This window comes from Ochotona curzoniae, unplaced genomic scaffold (genome assembly GCF_017591425.1).
Source record: "Ochotona curzoniae isolate NIBS_2020 unplaced genomic scaffold, NIBS_Ocur_1.0 contig_66, whole genome shotgun sequence".
NCBI lineage: Eukaryota > Metazoa > Chordata > Mammalia > Lagomorpha > Ochotonidae > Ochotona > Ochotona curzoniae.
The window spans coordinates 26041109-26055664 of NW_024466512.1; the positions used below are offsets into that span (position 1 = coordinate 26041109).

General features: G+C 45.5%; 1 protein-coding gene across 2 annotated transcripts in view; it reads left to right on the forward strand.

The window, feature by feature from the left end:
• ALDH18A1 (aldehyde dehydrogenase 18 family member A1) overlaps window positions 1–14556 on the forward strand; it is a 42519-nt gene that overhangs the window by 19362 nt on the left and 8601 nt on the right. For both annotated transcript variants that reach the window (XM_040992411.1, XM_040992412.1), the window contains exons 8-15: window positions 3835–3959; window positions 4949–5093; window positions 6326–6399; window positions 7059–7152; window positions 10580–10800; window positions 12300–12437; window positions 13674–13869; window positions 13962–14083. In XM_040992411.1, the coding sequence (XP_040848345.1) occupies window positions 3835–3959; window positions 4949–5093; window positions 6326–6399; window positions 7059–7152; window positions 10580–10800; window positions 12300–12437; window positions 13674–13869; window positions 13962–14083 (1115 nt within the window). The remainder of the gene's footprint in view (window positions 1–3834; window positions 3960–4948; window positions 5094–6325; window positions 6400–7058; window positions 7153–10579; window positions 10801–12299; window positions 12438–13673; window positions 13870–13961; window positions 14084–14556) is intronic.

A 14556-nucleotide genomic window follows, 5' to 3' on the forward strand; every position in this document is an offset into this window, starting at 1 on the left:
TCAATACTGCATTTTTTTTAAATGGCAAGAAAATATCTCACTCTGAACATTTTTGTTTGTCCATTCATCATCTGAAAGACATTTGGGCTCTTCCATGTGATATTGCTATGAACATTCACGTACAAGTTTTTGTGTGGATACGTGTTTTAATTCACCTAAGAGTAGAATTCTGAGTCATGGGTAACTATTTAAAAATGTTAAGAACTACCAGACTCTTTTCCAAAGCAGCTGCATCATTTTACATTCCCACTAGCAGTGGATGAGGGTTTTAATGTGACCACATCCTTGCCAACACTTACCACTTTGTTTGAAAGTCAGAGTTACAGAGTGAAACCAAAAGATCTTCTATCCATTGGTTTCCTCCATAGTTGATTGCAAAAGCTGGAACTAGTCCAAGCTGAAGCCAGGAACCAGGAGCTTTTTCTAAGCCTCGCATGTAGCTAGCAAGGGGCCCAAGCACCTGGGCCATCCTCCACCTCTTTTCCTTGGCCATTATCAGGGAGCAAGATCAGAAGTGGAGCATCTGGGACACAAACTGGTATCCATATGGGATGCTGGCATTGCAGGTGGTGGTTTTACCTGCCATGCCGCAGTGCCAATCTTTTACTTTGTTTTTAATGCAAATATCAAGGTCAATTGTTTAGATTGACACCACTGTAGAAAATCTAGGCCATATGCTACCATATTCTTTTTGTGAAGATTTATTTATTTTTATTGGGAAGTCATATTTACAGAAAGGAGAGACAGAGAGAAAGATCTTCCATCTGCTGGTTCACTCCCCAAGTGGCTGCAAAGTCCAGAGCTGAGCCAGTCTGAAGCCAGGAGCTTCTTCTGGGTCTGCCACACAGGTGCAGGATCCTAAGGCTTTGGGCCATCCTCTGCTGCTTTCCAGGCCACAATCAGGGAGGTGGAAGGGAAGTGGAGCAGCCAGGATATGAACTGGTGCCCATATGGAATCCTGGTGCATGGATGGTGAGAACTTTAGTCACTAGGCTACTGCACAAAGCCTTGGCTACCATATTCTTTTATGAGGGCTATTGAAAATGTTCATGGAAAATATGTATTACAGAAAGCTGTGTATAATGCTTCTCAGCCTTTTGGCTAAGATCAAGTGTACAAAACTGTGTATGAGTATTAAAATTCGGGGGGCAGGCATTTGGCACAATGGGTTAGATTGCCATTGGGATGTGTACATCGATATTGAGTGTCTGATTCAAGTACTAACCACTTCTCATCTAGCTTCCTTTTAATGCTCATCCTGGGAGGCGGAAGATAATAGCTCAAGGAGTTAGTTACCTGCCAGCCACAGGGAGACCTGGGTGGAGTTCCAGGATCCTGGCTTCAGCCTGGCCCAGCCCGGTTGTTGTGAGCATTTGGGTAGCGAATCAGAAGATGAAAGATCTCTCTGCCTTTCAAACAAAATGAAATAGATAAAAATTAAGAACAAATTTTGACCACCTAACAAACTTCCGTTTTAATTCTATTTTGCATGAAAGAGAAAAAGAAATCTTTCATTTACTAGTTCGCTCCCCACTCTCCAGATCCCCTTCAATAGACAGGATTGGAATAGAGTGGGACCAGGAGACTCAGTGCGGATTTTCAGCCTAGGTGGCAGGGACCCCAGTGCTTGAACCACCAGCAGCTACCTCCCAGGGTGCACCTTAGTGGGAAGCTGGAATCCAAGGTGGAGCCAGCGCTCGAACCCAAGCACTCTGATATGGGATCCAGGTTCTCAAGCTGCATGTGTAACACCTCACCTGATGCCTCTACAGAAACCTGACACACCTTTGTGTGCTTTTGATTCCTCTCTGCTTCCCCTTTGCTCAGTGCCCCTCTGACTCCACTCAGACTCTACACTCTCCTTACTTTCTCAGGTTCTTCTCCTTTCATTTTGGCCCATATAGTGTGTGGTAGCTGTGTCCTGAGTAAGTCCAACCTCCAGCATCCCCAACATGCTGTTATACATTTCTAGGATATTGTAGGAACTCTGTTTGATGCATGGTCTAGGCCCACAGCAGGTTAATATGGACACGGAATTTTAATTTTGCACTAAAACAGTGTGACATAGTGACAAAGGCTGCTTACCAGAGCCAAGGATAAATACAGAAAAATTAACCTTCTGTCCACATTGAAGTTCAGATAGCAGTAGCCAGAAGAAGTCTAGGTACCCTGTATGTCTGCTGTCCTTTGAAGTCTCAGCATCAGAGTAGCTAACATGAACTGTGAGGAAGGCATTTGGCTAATCAGCAGGCTCTTACTGAATCTCTGTGAACAGATAGTGTGAGAGGTGCTTTATGAGTGTCCATTTATTCAGTCTGTGTAGCAGTCCTGCAAAGTAAGCTGGTGAGCCCTGCATACAAGTGAAGCTATTCTAAATGAAGGTCAAATCAGTTACATGGAACATATGAAGTCACACAGCAAGTTCTTGCCAGAAAGCAGTTTCACATCTAAGTCTATTCAGCTAAAGAAAAGGACAGCCCTCCTTCCATTCAGTACTGCCTGGCAAGGCAAAGGATATGAGTTTGCGAGATCTATATGTAAAACCCTGTGTGAGCTAGATGCAGGTATACCAAGTAGATGCAGCTTTACATGCCAAACTTGGTCATTGGCAGGTTTGTTCTCTTACTGCTGATTACCTAGTTTTCGATTGAGTGTTGACCTTCAGAATAATGTTAGGATTTTAAAAATTCACTCACTAAGCTGCTGTAAGGGTAATAGAATGGCCAGAGGCCCGGAATTCTAAGAACCCCTACACATCCCTATGGAAGGGCTGGCTTAATTGAACCTCGAGCAGCCTCAGCCTCCTATGTGAGCTGTCATCTCCCAGCTCTGTGCCCTGCAGAACTGTGGCGCGCTGGCTGAGGTGACCTGATGCAGAGAGGCCATCTTCACCTCCTGGTGGTTGCTGCTCGGGTTTGGCTTGTATTTCCCTCTGCTGCACACTGACTTTCCCCCTCCCCCAGGGAGGTCATGTGTGTAGCACAACTGTTAATGAAAGATTGAGAGTGATAGCCAAGTGACAATCGCAGGGAAAACAATCATTCCAGACCGAAAATGTCAATGCCTCAACTGTCCTGCAGCTGGCTCCCGGCCCCAGCAGGGCTTCCCTGGCTGTGTCCCCCTTAGGTCTTGATTGGACTCCACCTTCCCAGAGCCCCCTCTCACTGCCCTCTATTCCCTCTCCAAGGCTCCTGCTTGCTTTTGTTCACTGCAAAGTGGTGAGGATTTTTCCTCCTGATCTGTCTGCACATGTTTCATGTCAGTTACAAAAGGCATGTGGCTTCATGTGATAAGTTCAGACTGATTGCTCAGAGTGTGAGTTCCCCTACTGATTCAGTATCTCCTTAGCCAGTCAGTCAGAAAGTGGGGAGCATATAGGAGTACCTGATTCAACAATCCACCCAGTTTGCAAACAATAGTAGTAAATAATAGTATGTGGCTGCTGTACTCTTCCTTCCATAGCCACTCTTGTTTTTCAGTTCTGCGTTTAAGATGCAACATCATAAGTAGCAGTGGCAGAGGTGGGGACAACCTGCAGCCAACTCTGGGCTGATCCATTGTGACAAGCGTAGGCCATGGTCTTATTTGGGAATTGCTTGGTTATTAAGCTCATCGTTTCAATATTCATTTATTAAGGTGAATACCTTGGAGCTGGTTTTGGGTATGAGTTACTTGCACACATCCCTTTCTTCTCCAGCAAGAGCAAGTGATAATGTAGCAGAGTCCACCCAGATGAGTAAAGCCCAGCATGACTGGCAGCTGCTGGGGGGGGCTCTTTCTTGGGGAACATGCACTTCTGTCACAGCAGTAAGGTGACTCTTGTCTATTGCCTAGGCCTCTTTGACAGCCCACCGGGGTCGGATGATGCAAAGCTCATTGATATATTTTATCCTGGAGATCAGCAGTCTGTGACATTTGGAACCAAGTCTAGAGTGGGAATGGGTGGCATGGAAGCAAAGGTAAGAACTGGGATCCTTAACTGCTGTAGCAATTGCCAGTCCCCAATGTGTTTTATCCTTTTTATTTTGTGGTGGAGCGCTAGCTCTTTGGATACGACGCACCTGCACACTTAAATATATATGTGTCTAAATGCAAACCTAAGGAGTTTTATGTACATGTATTTGTCATATCTGCCTATTTGTTTTTACTTGATGCTATGTAAAGAGTATATTTATTTTGTAAATTCCTCAAGGACAAGGTTGATTTATTTTTTGTAAATTATACATCCTCTAATATTGTCAGCCCAAATATTACTCGAAATTTTTAAAGAATTTCTTTCCCATTAGCTGTTCTCATAAGTTAGACTTTCAAGATATGTTATCATTCACAGCAATAGTGGAGATGAGGTCAGAAGTTGTTAAAATTACTCAGGTTCAGCGTATGGTCAAATGTCAGGCTGTTCAGGGAACTGTTTCTAAACTGAAGTGCGGTGAGCACAGAAGCTCTGAGTCCTGTGCTAGAGTGTTAAAGAACTCAGTGATAAGAAGGGGTTGACGAGCTTAACATGGGCAGCACTCTCCAGGAGAAGGCTGTGGAGGGTGTGTGTGTGTGTGTGTGTGTGTGTGTGAAGCACATAGCAGAGAAGGCTGTGCAGGGTGCCTGGGTGTGTGGGGAAGGCAGGGGAGAAGGGTGCAGCATGCTCCAGGTGAAGGCTAAGGAATGTGCCTGCTGTGTGTGTGGATGTGTATGCATGCATGTGCCAGGTGTGTGTGTGTGTGTGTGCATGTGTGCTCACATGAGTGTGTACATGTGCTGGGTATGTGCCTGTGTGTGCATGCACACATGCCTTGGGTGTATGTATCTGAGGGGAAAGGTGCAGCACATTCCAGGAGAAGGCTGTGGAGGATGTGTGGGTTTTCATAGTCTCTGAGCTATTGGAAACATCGTGCTTGCTGCACATCAAATTGCATGATGTATCGCTAGGTCTGAATCTCACCTATCACCATAGGTGAAGGCAGCCCTCTGGGCTTTGCAAGGTGGCACTTCTGTTGTTATTGCCAATGGAACCCACCCAAAGGTATCTGGACATGTCATCACTGACATCGTGGAAGGAAAGAAAGTTGGCACCTTCTTTTCAGAAGTAAAACCTGCAGGTAAGTAGTCCTAAGGTCCCAGAGCCTGGGAATGTGAGCTGGTGACACCCTGGTCCAGGAGGGACTGAAGACAGAACTCTCAAATGTGGGTTACAATGATGTGCTGATGCTGTGAGATTCAGTATTGTCTTGAATGCTATATGCAAAACTGGATATTGCTTTGCTCTTATAAAATTCCCATCTGGCCTGCTTAGTGAGGCCTGCAGTTCTGTCCACAGTCACTTGGTTAAAAAATGTGAGCATCTGCAGTGGACATTTGGTCATTTGGATAAGACACCTGCATCCCACATCAGAATGTCTAGGCTTGATTCCTGGTTCTGGGTCCTAATTCCAGATTCTTGGTTATGGTGACCCTGGAAGGCAGCAGGTGGTAGCTCAAATAGTTTAACTATGCAAGAGACCTGGATTGAGTTCCCAGCTGTGGCCCAGCCTTGGCTGTTGTAAGCATTTGAACAGAGAGCTAGCATATGGGAGCTCTCTCTTGCTCCTAGAAAAAATATCAGCATCCATTTCTTCACGAAGTGCTTGCTATTCCTATGTTGGATGCCAGGTATTAATAAGCACTAGAGCACCTAAGATTTAGTATGTGCTCCCCACAATTCATGAGGGGTAGCATTCCCCTGTAGGCTGCATTCAGAAATGGGAGCACATTAGGAAGTATAAGCCAGAGTAGAACTGAGAAACTTGCTGGGAGATGTAAAGTACAGTTGATCTTCCAAATCCACAGGTTCCATGTCCGCAGATCAGTCCACAGCAGGTTGAAAATATTCAAAGAAGTAATACATCTGTACCAAGCATTTACAGACTTTTTCTTGACATGATGTTCCTAAACAAGAAGGTATTTTACAACTATTTACTCAGCACATGTGTTGTTAGGTGTCATGAGTACCCTAGAGATGGTTCAAGTATGCTGGGAGGATGTGTAGGTTGAATGCAAAGATTGCACTACTTTACATAAAGAACCTGAGCATCTGGATTTGGGAACCTCAGAGACTCCTGGAACCAATCCCCAGGCTGGTGTCTGGGCTACTGTAGAAATACAGATCTGTGTTTATGCCTGAGTTAACCTGGCATATGCTTTTGCCACTTTGTTGGTTAGAGTAATCCCTGAATCTGAGACAATCACATCAAGAGACTAAGCTTTCCTTCTATATATGTAATGAACCTGTATATGTGCAAGGATAGGATAGAACTAGGCTCATGTGGTGTGATGTTTATACCTGTTCTCACAGGCCCCACTGTTGAGCAGCAGGGAGAAATGGCTCGATCTGGAGGAAGAATGTTGGCCACTTTGGAACCTGAGCAGGTAATCCTGACAGTTTTATATGTAACTTTCAGGGCAAGAGGACCAGTGCAATGGCATAGCAGGCTATCCTCCTCCTGTGGTATTGGCATCCCATGTGGGCACTGGCTCATGTTCCAGCTGCTCTGCTTCCAATCTAGCTCCCTACTTTTGGGCTGGGAAAGAAGAGCAAGGTGGCCCTGGTCCTTGTGCCCCTGCACACACATGGGAAGTTCCTAGCTCCTGGCTTCCAATCAGCTCAGATCTGGCTGTTGCAGCCATTTAGGTAGCAAACCGAAGGATGAAAGACTTACCTGGGAAATAAACTACCTAGGGAAATTTAAAATGTAAAGATGTGTTCATGACACAGAGTGCTGGCCCTATGTCACAGGCAGGTTATATAATTCATGCTACCCCTACCCCAGCACTCAGCTATGACTCACTAATTGCAGTAACAGGAGTAGATTTAAAAAAAAAAAAAGAAGAAGAAAAATAGGAAGAAACTAATGGAGGCTGACAATGAGAGAGGAAGGAAAAAATAAGGAGAACCAAGTAGTGATGATCTTGGATTCAGGATCTGAGAAGGATTTGGTACTGTCAGCAGAGTAAATGTAAAAACCTGCATGTGTTCTTCTCAGGTTAGCATATCTGTGTGTTTTTTCAATGGTTCGCCTTTCTTCTAGCGAGCAGAAATTATCCATCATCTGGCTGACCTGTTGACCGACCAGCGTGATGAAATCCTGTTGGCCAACAAAAAGGACTTGGAGGAGGCAGAAGGTAAAGACCAGACCATTTAGATTAGATGTCCTGGAGAACTTCTGTTGTTTTCATTATTTGTTTTGCTAATAATAGTGCTCGTCTGCCAAAAGACAAGCTTGTTGCAGAGAAATTTTATATTGCTATAATTTGTTGGTAGCTGGTGTTAGCTTCAGACTGCATATACTAACCTCTCTTTCTATACTCATACCTCTTCCTCCACCACCCTCCACCCAGATGCTTTAGAACAGCTGCCACTGGGGTTTTTCCATTTCCTACAGGTCATAAGCTCTTTCTGTGGCTACTTCAGGACAAGCAGAGAAATCCAAGAAGAACCCCATTGCTTTAGACATTCAGCTAACAGCAGCTTCATTGAGTGGGGTCTTCTGTGTGACCAGGTATTGCAGGAAGTACTTTCCAGGCAGCATCTCCTTTAATCTTCACCAAACAGTGAGGGAGCTGCATTTCCTAGCTCCATTTCCCAGAGGACACTGAAGCTCAGAGAAGTTGTCATTTGCCTGAATTCTGTGGCCAGTGATGAGCCCCGCATTCCAACCCAGAAAGGACAATACATAAGGAAGAGAAGCAGGAATTGCTGGAGCAGCTATTTGGAAAGGGAGTGGCAGAGGGGCTGTCTCAGTTGGCTGCCCAGCATGAGATCTTTGTGCATCAGCACCAAGTGTGTATGCAGGTGCTCATGCAGAATCACTGAGAAGGCAGAACTCGTCTTGCAGGGAGCTCAGAATGCAGAATCTGCAAGCTCCTAACTCACCTCTCCTTTTTCATCACTGTAAAATACTGGAGTTGCTCTTACGGACATTTGAACTTCCTTTTCTCTGAAATAAATATCCCTCAGCTTTCTCTTCCAGGTTAGTGTATTTCTTTCAGAGGAGTCTTCTGGGGTGTTCTGTGTTACTGTGATTCCTGAAAACATTTTTAAAATGTTTGTTTTTATTTACTTGGAAGTCAGAGAGAATGAAGGATCTTCCCTCCACTGGTTCCCTCCCCAAATGTCTGCATTGACCAAGACTGGGCTTTGTCAAAACAAGGAGCCCAGAATCTTATCCAGGTCTCCCACATGGGTGGCAAGGGTCCAAGCACCTGGGTCATCAAACACTAACTTCCCCAGAACATTAGCAGGAAGATGGATGGAAAGCTGAAGTTTGAGGGAACTGGAACCTGCATTCTGATGTGGGATGTAAATATGTAATTCATTGTGCACTAATGTCTGAAACATTTTGAACCATTGTTTAGAACTTCCTCTAGAGTAGATACCTGGTCTTTGAATTTGTTACCATTGGAAAATCATAAAATAGTTCTTGAGGACTAGATAATGTCCAATTATTTTTTATTTTTTTTTAAGATTTATTTATTTTAAAAACTTTATTTTTATTAGAAAGTCAGAGATATACAGAGAAGAGGAGAGACAGAAAGATCTTCCATCTGATAATTCACTGCCTAAGTGGCCACAGTGGCCACAGCTGCACCAATCCGAAGCCAGGAGCCTGGAACCTCTTTCAGGTCTCCCACGTGGGTAAAGGGTCCCAAGGCTTTGGACCATCCTTGACTGATTTCCCAGGCCACAAGCAGGGAGCTGGATGGGAAGCAGGGCCACTAGGACACAAATCGGTGCCCTTATGGGATCCTGCCACATGCAAGGTGAGAACTTTAGCCACTAGGCTACTGTGCCAGGCCCTATCCATTTATTTTATCTATGTAAAAGAGTTGAAACTCACAGAGACTAAAGCCATTGCTCATGCTCATAGCTTGTTGGTGGCAGAACTCCTAATCTAAGTTGCACCTGCCTAGAAACAATGGCACAAAGTCCGGGGTGTTCATGAACATGGTACTCTTCCTTCTGGAAACTTATTCCAAGCAAATATTTCAAAAGAAGAAAACAGCTCTGTGTGAAAATAGATTCTTGGGCAAGGCAGTTTATTGCACAGAAAATCTCACAGCAGCCTTAATGTCTGATAACATGGGTGTGGCTAAGTGCAGCAAACCTGTATGAATTCAGCGGAATATTTTTCAGTAGTTAGAAATGATTTTTACATTGTGGAAAACACACTTGCATAGTGGAGTGAAGAGCTATAATGTAGTATTTAACATGCACAATTAAAACCTGGTTTCTAGCACATGAGGAAAAGTAAAGAAAATGAATTAATTCATATAATTTGTAGAATAGTGGCATAATTTTTCTTTAATATAAGATTAGTTCTTGACATCCAGAGTGAAAAATCCTTTCGTTTATCTTGCTGAATATGAGTATTAAAAAGAAAGGAAAAGTTTTTGTGATTTCATCTTAGTTTTGACTGTCATAATAATTTGTGGTGGGCCTGACGTGGTGGCCTAGCAGCTAAAGTCCTCACCTTGAACATTCCAGGATCCCATATGGGCACTGGTTCTAATCCCAGCAGCCCTGCTTCCCATCCAGCTCCCTGCTTGCGGTCTGGGAAAGCAGTCAAGGACAGCCCAAAGTCTTGGGACCCGGAAGAGCTCCTGGCTCCTGGCATCGAATCAGTGCAATTTTGACCATTGTGGTCACTTGGGGAGTGAATCATTAGACAGAAAATCTACCTTTCTCTTCCCTCATCTCTATATATCTGACTTTGCAATAAAAATAGATAAATCTTTAAAAGTAAGAAGAATAATTTGTAGTATGTGATTCCAAATGGTTTTTCTACATTTATGTGCAAGTATTTGTATGATTATACAAATGTCATTCAAAGACATGGCAAATGTATGAGTAAATGACTGTACATATGGAACATATTAACATGTACCTCATTTATATGAGAATATCTTAGCACATATTCTCATATCTAAAGAAAATCTAGTTCATGAACCTAACATTTTTTCAGAAGAAAACATCTGTTATGACTGTCATTATAAGAAGATAAAGTAACACCAAAAGGTAAAATAGAGGTTAGGCTGTTTTAGATGCCTGGTGCCTCCCTGTGCACATGTGTACACGGTATTCGTAACATCCAGGAAGTCATGCATGCTGTCTTGCAGTTTTTCACAAATTCTGTCCTAGTCACCTTTCCATATTATCAAACGTAGGTAGCTGTACAGGTTTGCACTGCTGTGGCGTAGCCTCCTGCCTCCGTTCTTGGGTAACATCAGGCTCCTTCTCGTTATGAAATGCTCTAGTTTGGGTACAAGCAGACCTCCTCACACAAATGATCGACTTCTGGCTCTGAGCTGGCACCGGCAGTGTGTTGCACACAGCTTTGCCATGCTGGCATGCTGTGCCGTACTGCCCCCAGTCCCACCACCACCCCAGGAAAGCTCTAGAAATAACCCTACATTGTCTTCCGGAGGCACCTCAGTTCCGTGTCCCTGTCTGACACAGTGCCACATGGTCAGTAACACATCAAGATGTTCACGTTGGAGTCTGTGGCCTGCCCAGGTCCGCTGCTTCATCCTGTGTGTTCCCCCCTCTCAGGGCGGCTCGCAGCCCCACTGCTGAAGCGTCTCAGCCTCTCCACATCAAAGCTCAACAGCCTGGCCATCGGACTGCGACAGATTGCAGCCTCCTCTCAAGACAGCGTGGGCCGTGTCCTGCGCCGGACCCGAGTTGCCAAAAACCTGGAACTAGAGCAAGTGACTGTCCCCATTGGAGTCCTCCTGGTGATCTTTGAATCTCGCCCTGACTGTCTACCTCAGGTGGGTGTGAATAAGGGCCTGCTGCAGGAGGGCAGGGCTGGGGTTCAGAACTGGAGGGAAGTCTCCAAGAGACAAAGAAAAAAGACCAGAAAGAGGGAGGGAGACAGAGAGGTAATTTACGTTCTTGGTTCTTCCAGGTATACAGAGTAGGTCTTGCAATGTTCATTGAAGAAACTGAACTTAAGGAAGTTAGTATTCCTGTCACACTCATCAGAGTGGGGCTGGGACTGGAGCCTAGATCTACCTGCCACACGGAGTGCATACCTGAGCATGTGCTACGCTTCACTCTCTGGCCTCCAGGCCCTGCTAGCCATCTACAGAGCTGTTTTTCTGATAGCCGACTTAACCCACATATGAAAGACCCCTTTGTCATCCGTGTCCCCAGAGGCTTCCTACACATGTGTGTGTTAGGAAAAAGCTTTCAGTAGTCAGTGAAAACCGTGATGCAGCCCTCTTTAAGGAGGTCAACATGTTCCAGGCTTGTGTTCGAGAACCAGGCTGAGAAAAACAAGATGACATCAGGGGTGGAGGGTGGCTTTGCTTTGTTGTCCTAAATTCTCCCAGAATTCTGAGACTGTTCCCCTGCTTAGACTGTCCAGAAATAAGATACCAGCTCTTTCTTTGCAGGAGCTCTAAAGTTTAAAAAGGATATATGTAGTATTTATAAACATACTGATTTTTTATTTGAGAGGCAGAGAGAACTCCTCTCCCCTGGTTTACCCCCCAAATACCATAATGGTTGGGGCTGGGCAAGACCAAAACCAGGAACTGAAAACTCAATCCGAGTCACCTTTGTGGATAGTAGGAACTCGGTCATTTGAGCCGTCATCTGCTTGTGGCCTCCCAAGGTCAACATTAGCAGGAAGTTGGAGTAAGGAGCCAGAGCCAGGTATCAAACTCAGACCTGTAACATCTAAGCTGAATGTTCATGTCCAGACATTCTGCTCTATTTCAAAACAAGAAGCTGACTGCTCTGCCTCTTTCTCCCCAAACCTCCCTGTGCTTGCCCAGCAGGTTCTGCAAAGGTTAGCAGGAGCTCTGGGCTTCCCAGTTGTTAGCAGCAGAAAAATCCGAGGGCTAGACTCAGCTGTGGGGACAGGTGCCGCCCAGCTCCATCCCAAGTCACGGAGAGCAATGCTGTCCCACAGAGGCAGCTGGGTGCCCTGTTCTCTGCCATGGGCAGGATATGGAGAGAGGCTGCATAACCCTGACCACTGAGCTCCAGTTACCTTGTTACCAGTGTTAAGAAAACCATGCCCTTGAGTTCCTAAGTTCTAAGTGATTCTGTTCTGGTATCAACTCATCCTGTAAGCTGTGTGAGCTTGGGGAGTTCCCAACCTCTTTGACCTTCAGTGTCTTCATCTGTAAAGATGAAGATGAAATGGGTGCTTAATTCACTCGGGTGCTGTGAAGATGAAGCAGTCAGATAAAGTATAAAGTGTTCACATGTCTCTGTTTTTTCTCCCCTTTGATCCACTGCTGTCCCCTTTGATCTGCAGGTGGCAGCCTTGGCTATTGCAAGTGGTAATGGCTTGTTACTCAAAGGAGGAAAGGAAGCCGCACACAGCAACCGGATTCTTCACCTCCTCACCCAGGAGGCCCTCTCTATCCATGGAGTCAAGGAAGCCGTACAGCTCGTAGGTCACTGAGAATGAGCCCGAACAGGCCTGAAGGGGCTGGGTCAGGTCTTGGGGAGTTGGCAGCAAAGCTCAGGTCACATGTGGCCACTGTACATCAGCAGAAAGGCACGACTGGAGTGGTGGCAGGTCCTTTGAGCTGCAAATGTTCAGTCACTGTGCAGAGCCAGATGGGCAGCTGGGGGCTTAGGAAGGCCACCCCATTCAGCCACACCCTGGCACTACCGAGCAGCAGGAATGTAAGGTAGATCTATTTTTTAGGGTGGCTGAAGAAGCCGGGCTATAGCATGAGTCCTGTATTCTCCTTGGGGACAGAATGATTACACATAAATAGGATGAGATAAATTTTAAGAAAGCATGTCCTGTGCCATCAGCATGTGAAGTACAAGACCATGCTGTTCCCACTGTGGCTATTATTCTGTTCCTTTATTTTAACTGACCACCATCTCATTCTCCTCACGTGTCAAATCTGACAAGTAACAGCTGTGATTTGTTGATGACATCAATAACCAATGTACCTTGCGTCTGTTTAATTCTTACTTCACCCCTACAAAGAAAATACCAGTAAATTATTAGACCCGTCTTCTGGATCGGGAAAAATAAACTAGCTCATTCGGTCACGTAGTTTGTTGAGAATTGGACCTAAGCCAATCCAGATCCTTTCCTTTTTTCATTGGGGCCCACTTGTTCCATCATACCAACGTCACTTGGCTCCTAACAAGATCCTGAAAACCTGCTGCATCATGTGCTTAAAGATGAGAACTTGAGATTCTTTTCCTTGGCAGTGTAGTTGTAGTGGGAAGAGCACAGACTTGAAGGATTCAAATCCAGCTCTACCATGTTATACCTGCTTCTGCTGCTGTGCAGCCTTCATGATCCCTGTGCCCAGGTGTAACCTACAGTGCCCTTAACTTCCTCGGTAGCACTTTGTGCCACGTCTGGATTTCTGAAGTGATCTGCCCTGTGTAATGACTGTGAGTGCCCCTGTCTTGTCATCCCAGCTGTTCTCTGAGCTCCGTGAAGGCAAACAGTGTGTGGTGCACCACACCAGGTATGCGGAGCTTGGTTAGCGTTAGCTGGGTGAATTTCTGACACCCAGTATCACTGATTTAGTCCTGTTTTTTAGAGGAAGTTTCACAGTGCCCAATCTAGTTCTCAGTCCGTGCAGGAAAGGAGACTGTTCCCATTACTTTGTATGCCCGGAGATGTCTTCCATATCTTTTCTTCCCGGCTCAGGTGAACACAAGAGAAGAAGTGGAAGACCTCTGCCGCCTGGACAAAATAATAGACCTCATCATCCCACGCGGCTCTTCCCAGCTGGTCAGAGACATCCAGAAGGCTGCCAAGGGCATCCCGGTGATGGGGCACAGTGAAGGGATCTGTCACATGTATGTGGACTCAGAGGCCAGTGTGGATAAGGTCACCAGACTGGGTGAGCTATGTAGCAAAGATAAAGGATTTCTTAAATCCCCTGTGACTCCAGATCATGTGATGGAAGCTACGTCTCTGCTATTTCTCCCACAGTGAGAGACTCCAAGTGTGAGTACCCTGCTGCCTGCAATGCCCTGGAGACCTTGCTAATCCACCGCGACCTGCTGAGAACACCCCTCTTTGACCAGATCATTGATATGCTGAGAGTGGAGCAGGTGAGACACATCCTCTGGTCTCTGACTACCAGGGCCAGCTCCCATGCCCTTTAAGGCAATTTAACAAATGCTATTTCTGTGTATCTGCTGTGTGCCAGGTTCTGTGCTGAGTCCAGAGGTAAGAAAAGCATGCATACCTTACCATGCCCTCTGGCCACACGTGACACGCAGGGCTTTACGGCAGAGTGGAATGTGTGACACAGGGATCAGAGCTGATGCCGACCATGTGGCAGCCTGCTGAATGGGCTGTTCTTGCAGGCTTTCACCCAGGCAACAACATTGAAAGTTTTTATTTCTGAGCACACATTCTTTTTTGGATTTTAGTGGCCTGTTCAGAAATGTTTTCAACCCAAAATGTATACGCATTCATACCCTCAATGAAACAGTTTTTAATTACCAGTATTGTTGTAGTCCATACGGTATTAATGGGGACACAGTCTGCATAGTATCCTCTCTGGATTGTGCTCCTGCCG